General features: G+C 40.0%; 2 protein-coding genes across 2 annotated transcripts in view; one reads left to right on the top strand and one right to left on the bottom strand.

Moving 5' to 3' along the window:
- The window catches only part of gpr153 (G protein-coupled receptor 153), a 31,377-nt gene extending 28,012 nt beyond the window's left edge, over nt 1-3,365 (top strand). The window contains exons 5-6 of the mRNA XM_072367495.1: nt 215-399; nt 2,281-3,365. Of these exons, the coding sequence (XP_072223596.1) occupies nt 215-399; nt 2,281-3,120 (1,025 nt within the window). The 3' untranslated portion in view covers nt 3,121-3,365. The remainder of the gene's footprint in view (nt 1-214; nt 400-2,280) is intronic.
- Nucleotides 3,366-8,277: 4,912 nt separating this feature from the next.
- Nucleotides 8,278-9,288, bottom strand: her3 (hairy-related 3). The gene is made up of 4 exons (XM_072367184.1): nt 9,238-9,288; nt 9,034-9,129; nt 8,858-8,939; nt 8,278-8,741 (listed from the first exon to the last, which is right to left on the bottom strand). The coding sequence occupies exons 1-4, from the start codon at nt 9,286-9,288 to the stop codon at nt 8,278-8,280; spliced, it is 693 nt and encodes a 230-aa protein (XP_072223285.1).
- Between the last annotated feature and the right edge of the window lie 4,054 nt (nt 9,289-13,342).

Below are 13,342 nucleotides of genomic sequence, written 5' to 3'. Positions count from 1 at the left end.
TCTGGTATGGTTTCTATATTCAAAACCAATTGGATATTTATTCTTTTTCCAATCTCAAATTTATATTCTTGAGCTGACATGTAGAAAAAAGTAAACAAATCAGAGAACAATTGAACTTGTCTCTCTTATCTTTTTCGTCTGTCTGTCTGTCTGTCTTGTGTATGGAGTCCGTTGCTCTCTAATCCTGACGCCCGTGCTTTTCTGCACTTTGCAGAAAACAGCCAAGATGGAGGAATTCATGCCGACTTAATATATGACAGACCATATGACTATAGCTCGGCGCCTGAAATCGTGACGATAGACCGTAATGCCAAGTATGAGTTCTCAACCTTAGAAAGGGGGGTTCTGCAAGGGTATCCATTGAGGGAACAACAGGAAGATAAAATGCAGTATTTGCAGGTATACTTTTATTGATTTTCTTAATTTCTTTTATTTGATCAGTTGATTTATTTGATTTCATTGCATGAAATGGCCTTGTGTGCCTATACAGCATCTTGATTGAATTTTCTGAAATGATTAAACGTTTTGTGACGCTGTCTCTCTGATTTGACACAATTTAAAATTTTTTTTAATTTTTTTTACGTGAATTCAGAAAACACTCAGACTGACTAATGTTTGGTAAATATGACCATCAGCAGTCCCATCAACACATTAGATATACTTCAAGGAGTTTGTCCTAGTCATGGACCAACAAGCAGTTTAGTACATTGTTAGTGTGCAGCAGGGTAAGAGTGTAGTAACTGACTTACCTTCTACATTTCAGGAATCCCTCAAGGCTTCAGGAAAACAATGATAACATCTGCTCATGCTCTGCCCAAAAGCATTGTGTCCATTGGATCCAGCATCCATACCAGTCAGATGCAGTGCTGCGAAATGCTAATTTTCAGCCTGCATTAACAAAAAAGCTTGAACTAACATACAGCCTTCTAGGGCAATTCAAGGAATCCTTTATTTCTATTTGGATTCAAATATTGATCAAATTTTGTAAACTACAAAATTAGTAGTAGCGCAATGATTCATATAACTAAAAATTGGAAGATGATGATTATGAATTACTTGACTTGTCCTGGAAGACTGTGGTGAGGATATTTAACCTCCGAATCAGCTGATTCAACTCACACAATATTAACTTAAAGCATCTTGCAGTAATACTGTGTCATCTTTGTATGAAACAATTTGACAAGGGCAGTCTGAGGCCCAAGTTGTTCTACTTAACTTTATTGGACAAAAAAAAAGAAGTAGAAGTTAAATTTAAGAAGTAAGTTAAATTGGTTCAGTACCCCAGATGTCCAGCATTTTAATGGACATTTCAAACACCTGTGCTCTTATGGAGTTCAATATGACTGTTTTAAGAAATCTTGGAACAGAGATGTATACAGTAGCCATCACTCCATCATAACAGTTCATTCCTCCATCCATCGTCTCTGTGTCACATTCATATTTCAGTAGATAAATATCCAGCTATATCACTCTTTGTAAGTATGTGACTGGGGAAAAAAAGTCACATTTTGATTTTAGTTACAGGATAACTGAACTGTGAAAGGGTTAAAGTAGACGAAGAACATGAACCAGCAAAACATTTAAGATATTTATCAAGTAGCATTTCTATTTGAGTATTGCTGTGTGCCCCTCAAGTAGCACAGAATAAAGCTTATTTTGCTTTATTGGTTCTCTGTCCATCCTTCCAAGTCTGTCCTGCATTTTCAGTCACTCTAAAGCTTGTGCTGCCCTCTGCTGTTCAGATCTCCCACCTAAGACATTCTATGCTACTGTATCGTCTGCTGTTTAATTTCTCTGCATTTACCGAAAGCCACCACAGGGGGGCAGGCTGATATCAATCTTGAGGCTCTTGACGTCACCTTGACAAACCCTCTGTCTCTTGCATAGTTGTCAGAGCAGAATGTGAGTATAAAATGTAGGCACGTATAAACTTTTATAATTGTTATCTCTACATAATAGAGAAGGTTACAGCTGTAATCTTGTTGATCTGTGTTAAAGTGTTAAAAAGTTCTTGTGTGTTCTGAGGGATTGTTTAAGTATTTGAAGTTAAGATTCTTCTCGAAATCTTGGACAAAGAATTTACAAGAACTACATGGATTTTTATGCAAACATGTCAGATGTTTTGGACATCAACCCAAATATTTACACAATGCAGTTTTGGAATAACTAAAACACAAAACTGCACATCACAACTTATTTAATATGAAGTGCCACAATATGTATACGTGTGTATTTAAGTTATTTATGCACTGAAGTGTTTGGTCTGTGTCTTTCCTCCAGGTGCCCCCTACAAGAAGATACTCCCACGACGAAACAGACATGTGGACCAGCGACCGGATCCCCTCATACCTACATCGATGGGGCTCCACCGAGGGCATGATAGTGAGTGCCCACTACAGCTCCACCTTGCCGCGCCGCGAGAGGCGCAGGAGCAGCCTGGTCTCCTACCACGAGGAGAGCCACCATCACCCTCACCGCAAGCGGCGACGCTCTGAGGATAGTATGCACTCCCTCAAGCACCTGCCCCGTGTGGTATGCGGTGGGGAGCGCTACGAGGATGAATTGCGGTGTTTCAGTCGCGATGAGGTGATCAACTTTATAGATGAAACGCCGTTGCCAAGCCCAAGGAAGAGCCCGCGGCGGACATCCACCATCTCCCTAATCCCCAACGTTTATGAACAGCACATGGTCATCCTTCCTCACTTCCCGCTAACAGACTTTGAGCGTGAGCCTCAAGCGCTCAGGCGACACACAGAACACAAAAGGAGCAGTAGTAGAGGAAACTCACCTGAGGGTTCGCCCAAACCTGACAGACCTTCTGGAAAGAAGAGCTCTGGGGCTTGTGGCTCGGGGAAAGGCTGCAGAGAACGCCTGCGAGATGGGAAACAGCACGACGAAGCGGGCTCACCAAGGAGCAGCCGACAGACTCAGGGACATTCTTCCAGTAGGCCAAGGACAGGCGGAGGTGCTGTATGTGGTGCTGGAGCTGACTGGGGACACCAGAAGCACCTGAGCAAGGCTGAGAGTAAAGGAAGCACAAACAGTTTTGTAAGCACACCTTCAGCGTCGTCCTCGGGATACATCACCTTTCACTCTGATTCTGTAGGCTCCACCACCTGAAAGCAAAGCTCCTTTGTTAATATCAACATTATTACTGAAGTTAATATCATAATGAAAACCTCTGGGATATCGGTGTTTAAAGAAAAGTGACATGCTGGAATATAGCAGCCTTTTTACTTGTGTCACTGCCTTGATTTGGTGTGTAGACTGGAGACAGTGTTCACAGGTCCAGCTATTCAGCTTTCACCTTACAAATTATCCACTGAAGAACACTTTTCTTCTGACACAATTTGATTCTTTTTAGATAGGATGTTCTTTTTTTTTTTTTTTTTGTCACTTAAAAACTTGAACTGAGTTTGTGTTTTAATCGGCCTGTAATTAGTGTGTTTTGTTGTATGGACACAAATTTTCCTGAATATGGCGCATTTCCCTTGAGGTTGACTTAAGGATGTGACGCATTTTATGTATTTGTTTTATTACAATCATGTCAGACAACTTTTCTATCTACGTTATTATTATTCACAGCACACAAAAAGCTTCTTTTTTTTAAAAAAAACACCATATTTTAAAGTGAAATGAGTGATAATCCCAAAACTATAACAAGCCCAGTTTCTGTGTGAGATATTGAGATATAATGTGAAGACCCCTTAATCATTAATGGCAATGTGAGGTTACTTTTTTAAGAGACACTTGAGATGTTATGTATATACGAAGGATATTGGATTTATGTTTTTTTTTTCGTGGTTTCAGTTTAATGACACTTTTGCTTATAGTATCTTCCAAATCTTCTTACTCTTTGACTTCGGAGATCACCGATCAAATCATCAGACTAATAGGAAAATGATGCTTGATCCTCATCAGCTGACGTCACCTCTTATTTGTTTTAGTAGCTTTTGAGAATGCAGCAGTAATGATTTTGATAATATACAGAAATGTAATAATCACAGCCTTTAGCCAGTAATTCAGATGTAATACAAATGAAATGCTGGTGTTGTACCCAAATTCACAAAAAGAAAGCACAAATTTTAAGTTTTTATGAGAAAATAAAGCATGGTTGCAAAGTAACAACTCATAGTAAGTAACCGGCTGCATCAAAAAGCAGGTATATTTCATGGTATCTCCCAACACACACAAGAGTACTGAACACATATCTTCGCAGGTTTTTTAAGTGTGGTGTAACCTTTTTAAACACCTGATTAATCTGAGCTCCAAGATATATAAACATTCCCAAAGCCACAAAGAAGAATTATGTAGAACAGATAGGGTTTATATTTGTTCTGATAAATGTGCATTTTTGGGAGAGAGTGGGATTGTTTAACATCACCACAAGTATGAAATGCACCATATTCTCGAGGCATTCTTCTTTAGAACCCTGACTTAAAATAGACAGTGTGCAGCTGACTGCATAAAGCACACACTTTTTGAGTTTGGGTTTTTGAAGAATATCTTGCCTTCTCCAAAGTGATAATTGCAACTTAAAGACGTGAAAATTACTGATAAATTTAAGCAGAAACACCTTTGAGCTTTGACCTCTCCTGGACAGTTGCTGCTCATGTGAATGTATTTGCACTAATAAGGTGCAAGTTATCAAAAAAACAACAGAATTTAAGTCTGAGGACAATATTAAGTAAAAATATCCCCTGTGACGGCCTTATTATCAAACATTTGTGCTGTGGCCACCCAAGTAATGAAGTTGCACGTTTTCAGTCATCTGCCATCATTTAAATGTTTTGTTTAATTTGCACAGTTTGTGTTAGTCTCACTTATTTTTACTCAATTGGACGTGATATTTGAAATGTATCTTTGAAAGATTAAGATCACACTCCTCTATCGAACTTTGCTATGTCATAGATCTTTTACATTTTGTTGTGTTTGCAATATTGAAAAATTATTTTGTAACATATTCAAAGATGTGTGACTCAAATATGAATGATGTTAAATGTTATGATTTTCTTGTTGAGCTGATGACTTTGTTAAAAACGAGATGACTGATTAAATTCACAAGAAGATGCTTAGAAGTTTTTGCTTTCAAAATGATGCAGAAGCACCTTGTTATTTTATTGCCTGGAATTATATGTGGAGTGCTCTCCCAGTTATGCTTTGATTATTGAAGTACCGTCGTTATGGGTTGCATAAACATCTTGTTGAGCTTTCACAGAACTGGAGAATACTTGGAGGGTGGGATGGAAGTAAACTGCTTTGCACTATCGCTTCACAGCAAGAGAATTCCTGGTTTCGAATCTCACTCTCATAATGTGGCATGTAAACAACTTATCACATTTTTTTTATGTGAACTCTCAGCTTGAAGTGGCTGAGGCAGTGAAAAATTAAACAGCTGTGCACACTTGATTAGAAACCTAGATATTTTAATGACAATGCATACAATAATGTGAATGACTGGGATTTTCTTATGCTCCTAGTACCCAGATTGTGATCAACCTCAGAAAGGGACTCAAAACTGGGGCACAGTTGTGTGTGCATGCACACTGCTTGTTGTAAAGCAGAAAGAACCCATTCTTTACTTTTTCGTGAGTTGGGAGGATTCACCTGTTTGTCATCAAGGCCACAGCCAATTGAAGCCCAGCATGTCCCCACATGAAGACAGGTTGGTGTTTTGCACAGTAATAAAAATACTTCAGCTTCCATTATTCTGAAAAGTACAATTGCCTCAATAAGGCCTTTACAAAAACATTTTACTTTTTCGTACATTACTAACTATGTTTAGTTACATGTGCATGCCTTTAAAACATCTTCAGTAGTCTTGCAACATGGGCCAGGTTTTCCAACGCCACGATAATAATCTTTCTTTTAATCTCTTCTTAAAACTTAGAAGTGAATACAAACCGAGTTTTGTCGCTTTACATGGCTACATTATTTTCACTTCCTGTTTTTCAACTTTTAATTAGTAAGTGCGTTGATTTAAATCACTTTTTTTGGGGTGCAGGTGTATCTGATCATCTAATTGCGAGCTGCACATGTGGGAACTATGCTCGAACTATGCGGGAAGGTCGGCGCTGTCTAACGGTTCACACTTCTCAGTATTTGGGTGAGCTTCATACTGTACTATGTTTTTATTGCACAACAAGTCATCAAGTGAAAACGCTCCGTGACTGTGTTGAACCTAGCCTAGAAAGACAAATATATTAGCAACATGGGCCCAAAGAGGGAGGCCTCTGCAGCGCACTTCATCCACGTCTGTCCTGTTAAGTCTGCCTGACTGGATTCACTCTTATGCAAATAAAGGATTCTCTGCCTCGCTTCGGTTCTCAACTCTTATGTGCGCCGCTATTATAGTGGACTAAACTTGGTTACTGAAACAATGTGGAGACGAGCTCATAGAAATTCTTAGAAAAAGTTTAAGGGCATTCAGTATGGTTGTCACGTGACATTTCCTTTCTTGTATTAAACAAACTTTTCTTGTGCGGTGAAGCTCGGTTGATCTCACTCTAAGAGTAGCTATGACTTTGTGCGGAAGGGGCATTAAGTAGACTTACAGACAGGCAGGATTTAGGAGCTTGGCCGACCTAACAAAAAAAAGCTAAAACAAGTACTCCTGGAGCAATCCTGGAGTTAAGTTCTTAATTTGGCTTTAGAAAAAATCAAAAACGAAACTTCAGCTCATCGCGCGACTTTTTGTTGGTCTTGTGCAGAGACTGTCTATATGGGACAGCAGTGTCTTTTCGGTATTTGTCATGTGAAAGAGGTGTGGGCGTTTCAGCAATTCTCCTCGCTGCAAGGTGCCATCCTTCCCAGCACTGTGCCTCCAGAATGGAGACGCTTTATGACATCACTGTCAATGCAGCGGAAGAAAACTGAAGGGCACTTTAAAGGAGCTGAATGAGAGTGAGATTGTCCGTCATGTGCAACATGCCTATGATCTATACAACAAAAATGAGTTGTAGAGTTTATGTAGTTGTCACTGTCCAATTAAAACTGACTGATACATGCCAGTAGCGCAATTAAACACAGTGCTGCTGCTGGCCTGTTGGATTAAAAATACAAGTGATTTTTGGGCTCATTTAGAAGAAAAAAAGTCTTTGGGACCTTTCTTTTTGGCTCCAGTATGAAAGACTAGAGAGATGATTCCTGATTTGTATTTGCATATTGCTTTTTAACTGGTGAAAAATCACAGGAAAATAAACTTAAAGGTTTTCTGACAGAACGTGTAAACTGAGACTACATTTCAGTAAAGTTGAGCTGGCCTATAAACGAGTTCCAATAGCAGCTCAAGGGATCTAAGGCTAAACATAGATTTTTGTTGACTTAAACCACTGCCTTCAACTCTAATAGCAGATCATGGCATGTAATTTGTAGCCTGGAGCAGAAAATTGTTTTGCTGTCCGACAAGCGTCTGATTTCCCCGCTACTGTTGCGGTACTTATGCGTGAAACCAGAGATGAATAGAGGAAAGAAGAACTAAACCTCACTCTTCCGGGTCAGTTTTTTTTTTCTCTACACATGAATTGCGCTCATGGATAGGAAGAGAAGCGCAAACAGTCCCTGCTTGTTCCATTGAGAACCAAGACTCTAAAATTGGAAGAGACAACAATAAACCATGGAGATAATTTGTGGCTGTTTTGTGCTTCCAACTCAAGGGAAGTGAATAGAAAATGAAGAGAAAACAAGTTCAAGGTAGAGTTCGAAAAGAAAATAACTTTGAAGGTCTGTAAAAAGCAATGTAATGCCAATCTCGCCAAATAATCGCGCCTCTCGCTCTGATTTCTGACAGTTTTATTCCTTTTGTATCTCATTTGTACATCTTTGTGTTTATATTTTGTTATGTAAGTTTCCACTTGTTTTGGGCCACATTTAGTATCTTTCTGGTCACTTTACATGTCTTGTTGTCGTTTGCTTTCTAATATCTAGTGTGAAGTTTAGGTAATTTAGCATCTTTTTCGTGAAGTTTTGTGTTCAGACCCCTGGCCCTGTAGCCCCATTCAGTTATCGGTCCATGTGCTTCTGAATTTGATGACCAGCAAATGAAGACAAATTGGAGCTGAAAATTGGAAGGAGGAATTTAGCAAACCAGCTACAATAGGGCAATAATCAGTCAAATCACAGGATGAATAAGCAACACAATCAATCAGTCAACACTTTTATTATTAAAATAATGCATATACAGTATAACCTATGATAACATATTATGAAAATCTATAGTGCAATTATAACATTCAATCCAGCTACGCGGCGCAGGATATATAAAACTTTCCATCGGCTCTACCAAGGCCGCCACACACTCTGCGTTGTGTTTTCAACTTCATGGTTAACACAGTTAAAGTTTTTCTGACTGGAGTTTTCGCGACCAGTATTTGGTGTGGGTCTAAGATCTGAAGGTTGTTTGGCGTTCGACTGGTATACGTCATCGCCCGGTAGAAAAGGAGCCGTGCTTCCACTGTGGTGTTTGAGAGCTTTACATTTGGCCGTTTTCCCATCCTCAGGTCCAGCTGACAACAGAAGTTTCCGCGCTTCATCCTGTGTGTCAGCTTGGTCCAGGCCGCTGTCCATGGTGCTGGAGACTTCCCCTCTCTTCCGAGAGCGACACAATTTGTTGGAAAGCTGCGCTAACATCCAGCGGTCGCTCCCGTTCAAGTGATCTGCCATCAGCAAGTACTGGTTGAAGTTTGCCAGGCAGCTGCGGAATCCAATTTGATAATCAGGGCACTCGGAAACAGCGGTAGTACCTGGACATCACAAGGTGAGAGACGGAATTTGAGCACATTTCTGCATTTCGAGCATCCGTAATCACATTGAATCAGAGTATTAACGCGCTTTATGGTTAACGATTTAGTTAACTCACAGCTCTGGATCTTTTGGAGGTTCCTCAGATGTTTGACAGTGAGCTCCAAGATGTCGGCCTTTTCCAGTTTGCGCTTTCGAATCTGTATGAAGCGTGGACATTATTTAGATATTTTCTCCCAATAATGATTACTTTGAGACAAATAACCCCTCGAAATATGGCCTGGTTATACTCACACAGCTGCTGTAGTAGCTCTCCAAAAGCGTTTTTAACTCGTCCAAACACTGGTTTATGCGAGCTCTTCGCTTCTTTTCCATCAGTGGTTTGGATACCTGTAAAGAGGCGGGCCAGCTTGGTATTTCGTACATCAAATTTCCCCAATTGTAGTGATATTAATTAATTATATCTAACTTGGCTCAATTATTGATGTCACTGCATACCTTGTTTCCAATGGGTTTGGATTTTTCCATGCAGTCTGTTGTCGCCACCATTCTTTGTCCCTTTTTTCTGGAGTTTCCTTGGGGTTAATCTCTTTCGCTGTCTGGTCTCAACAGAGAGGGAGTTTATCCTGAGTGGATTTATATAGAGACACCCACTTAACATCTCAATGCAAACAGTACCGCCTGTCTCTTGTGCTCAAATGAGCAGCACTGGCGTCATTTAACAGCCAAAACCAACCAAAGAAGCAGAACCACCGGAAAATAATGTAAAAACTTAATTTAAAGTACGTGATGCTTCCACATTTCTGAACGATCTGTCACTTTGACTTATCTATAAAATTGTTTCTTTAGTTATTTTCTGCTAACAGTTTCAATCAGACGTGTGGACTGAATAGATATTTTTGGACAAAAGTTATGTAGCACACAGTTGTATACTTGTTTATGTGTGTTGGTGGCCGTGAGTGTTACAAAAAAACAAAGTCTGCTCATTGCGTACCTATATGCTATACTGTTAGGGCTCAGAAGTTACAACTACACGTGTCACAGCCTACAGTTTGCTGTTTAGTGGATACATTATATACCCAATCAACGTGTGGGGTACAGAACCTAAAGAGCAGGGGAAAAATGATAAACATAATCATAGTGGTTCTACTTGGTGTGCAGCGTGGACACCATTGACTCTTGTATTCAGTCTTTTATATGTGAGTTTCACGCCACCAGGTTGAAGGCAGCACCGTGGTAATTCCCTTCATGTCTCCACAACATTTCGATTTTCTGGTGGCTGCTGATAGTAAAACTTCTTGCACCTGCAAAACCTTGTCAGTCTACTTTCTGTCTAAAATTTAGACAAACGGCGCAGCTTCACTTTTTGGACACATCAAACATCACAAATATGAAACCCATACCAATGCAAGAGAACAAAAACACACAAAAATGTTAATACTTTTAAGGACTCTTTAAGGATTCTTAGGCTATTGTCACCACTTTTTGTCTTCATACCAGGCTCAGTGAGGCACCGAGGAGAATCGCGGGCCGCCCCCTGTCCTTGGTCCCTCGCCTCCCGATTTTCCACACTGCTCCCTGAAAAGGGTTAAGTCTTGGGAAAGTCATGCCAGCTGAAACAATGCGTTGACTTTAGACTCACCTACTGCAGCCTACCGCGCATCTTGAGCTTACACACAGACAATATGAAAATACTAAACTCGGGGTAATATGATAGACATCCACCACTGGAGCACATACCTTTAGAGCTGAATATATGATTTAAACATGTTCTGTAGAAATAATTTATAAGAGTATTGATTTGCTTTTGCTTGGTAAGTTTCTTAAGATTACACATCACAATATATATGACATTGCTGTAAAGGTTTCTTACGTCACCCGTGTCTTCTTGCCTGATCAGGTACATGAGTTTAAAAAAAAAAAGCAAACCAGGGCTAACGAGGGGCATATTTGTATTTGGTCAGATGAGAGAATGCATGAAAAAGCCTAATTTATAGTAGAGACATTGATCTTCCCTCTTCACCTGCTTTGAGACCACAGTGGACTTCAACAAATCAACCAAGCTACGAGTCTTTATTTCGTTTCGACAAAATAAAACAGACTTTGTACAATGTATTGTTTAATTTTGACTATTTCATTTAACATTTGCAGCAGGGTATTTCAGTTAATTCTATAGCAAACCCATTGGCATTTGGCCTCACAGATCAATCTCACAAGCAGACCTTGGTTGAAGCACGGGGTTGTCAGGCTTGTCATGAAATACTAATTGCGTAAAAAGCGAAAAATTGGCTGCCACATTTGTGACGCCACAAACTGGAGCATTTAACTGGTATGAAATCTGACCGGGATGCTCTGGTGTAAGTGGTCTTTCTGGCGTCTTTTGTCCTACCTCTGCGCCACATTATCTGCGTTTTCACGCTTGGTTTTTATCACAAGACCGTGGAGGGTCGATTTCAACGTGAGTTGTGGCATCACAACAGTCGCCTGTCTTGTTATTCTGTGCCACAGAGGAGGAATTTCACCGTCATTACTCGCCATAATTCCAATTTGTGTTGGCTCTTCCCTTTGGGATCAAAGGGATCAAGAACAAAGATATGCCAAATGAATGCGCGGGCTTCTAACGTGTGCCTTAAATGAATGCTGCAGCCTTTAAAGCGGTTTCCAACACAACCTCGCTTCTGTCATAAGGCTTCATGCCATCATCTATCTATAAGAACAGCGCAGCAAGAAACCTGTGTTACAAATGGATACGATAATGCGAGTGCCAATAAATGACAAGTTAAGTGTATTTTTTTTAAAAGGTAGTGGGCCTTTTCTCCACTTTCACTTTTCAGCCTCGGGTCATTCATTAACCCTACCGGGCCTTTGTCATGGATTCTCTCCGGAGGGGACCCGACAGTGCTGCTGTAATAATTGGACTATTGGGGAACTTGTTAACAACAATTAGTGAAGCAATTATGCAATTACCGCAATAAACTATTCTCAAAGGGGAAGTGATGCATTTGCAAGCCAAATCGTAGGTGAACACACACAGTAACAGAAATAACCAAATAAAGGCAGAAATGCAACGGTTTTTCGTCCATTAAATGACTTATGGGGAAAACATGGCATTTCTTTAGAAATGACAATAGACAACGGACAATACCGTATAAGTTATAACAAGGTGTGGTTTTATATTATAAGTGGACATAAAACAATAGACATTTAATTGTTTTATAAGCCTTGTTTGCATTGTAGGCTGTGGTTTACAAAGCTAAATCTTATTTTTTCATATATAAAAGTTGGCTGTATAGGCTACAAGTCTGCATGCTAGTGTTAAAAGATGCAAGCACTGCGCCCTAATTTGGCTCACTATGAGCGAAGCAAATCGATGTACCGCCTTCCATTCAGCTGGACCCGAGACAGCACTGCTGTGACCTAAACGCTCATTTGTGCGCAACAAGGCCACCGTAAAAGGGAGCAGGTACGTAGACAGGTGCACTGGAAAAATAAATATAAGAAATATTGACAGGATTTGCTGAAAAGCCACGCGACGGACGTGTTGGCGAAGCTCTGATCAAACATCAAATAGAAATAGCGTCATGAATTTCTATAGACTGGTCCTCGGGTTATTTAAAGACTTCTTACTTTGGTTTGGGAACACAATGGCTGATGTTTGCCTGTGTGTGCCGGGGTTACCGCATGAAAAGACGAGAGGCGCACATTAACATCGCTTAAGGTTTTCTCAAGAGCCGAAATGAACTGACTGGAAAGTAACTTTATAACTCGCTGGAGGATGAAGCCTTTGTTGGGCTCTGAAGTGAAAGACACAGGAGCCCAACAAAAGGAGTGCGCCTTTGTTAAAGACGAAAGCGCATGGGTATTGATGCGCCTTGAATTGCAAAACATCTGCCATTTACTCTGAACGACTAGAGCAAGATTTGAATGAGAATAACCAAGAAGCCTTTGGCGCACTGTCTCTAGTCGTGCGTAAAACAACAGTTATGTACAAAGTAGAAAATATGCATTTGGTCTGAGATTAAAAACATGAAAACGACTTGAGGCTGAAACTTTATCTTTTATGGCAGTAGAAGGCTACAGATCTGTTGGGGATTTATAATTAAACTCCCCAATCAATTTTCCACTGATTATGAAATTCCCTCAGAAGAAGAGCCAAATTCTTTTGGTTTTGCGAATGTAAATCCAAAGTCTAAAAACTACTTATGAAGGGCTGAAATGTGACCAATAAAACAAACGGTTTAATGAAAGACAACGCCAGATTTTTCATCTTTAACACTCTCATAGGACACGGAAAAGGAGATCATTTTAAGTCGAATCCCATATGGCCACCGAACGCAAATGACCTCCATTTAAAGTGAGTTTTGTTTTTGCTTTAGGAGCAAAAGGATGGAGCAATTGCTGGCCAAGCTTTTCCCAGGGTTCTTCCTTTATCTGACTAAAGTGGAAAATTGAAAGCTACAAGTGAAAAGCCCCGGGGCGTTCCTCCGATTTTCCTCGCTCCATATTTCCTACAACAGAAATATGTGTCCCCTCAGCAGAATCGTCTTAGACTCTTACTTTTAAAAAAAATTTTTTTTTTTTAAGATGGTAAAATAAAAACGGT

Source organism: Leuresthes tenuis, unplaced genomic scaffold, assembly GCF_036924035.1.
Source record: "Leuresthes tenuis unplaced genomic scaffold, fLeuTen1.0.hap1 SCAF_16, whole genome shotgun sequence".
Classification (NCBI taxonomy): domain Eukaryota; kingdom Metazoa; phylum Chordata; class Actinopteri; order Atheriniformes; family Atherinopsidae; genus Leuresthes; species Leuresthes tenuis.
Note: the sequence above shows the minus strand (reverse complement) of the source record. Positions and strands in the feature narration are given on the sequence as shown.

Coding starts and splice junctions, on each gene's coding strand:
- her3 (XM_072367184.1), bottom strand. CDS start 9,288: ATGGTGGCGACAACAGACTGCATGGAAAAATCCAAACCCATTGGAAAC. Junction 8,940..9,033: donor AGAGCTACTACAGCAGCTGT/GTGAGTATAACC, acceptor CGCTTCATACAG/ATTCGAAAGCGCAAACTGGA. Junction 8,742..8,857: donor CCTCCAAAAGATCCAGAGCT/GTGAGTTAACTA, acceptor TGTGATGTCCAG/GTACTACCGCTGTTTCCGAG.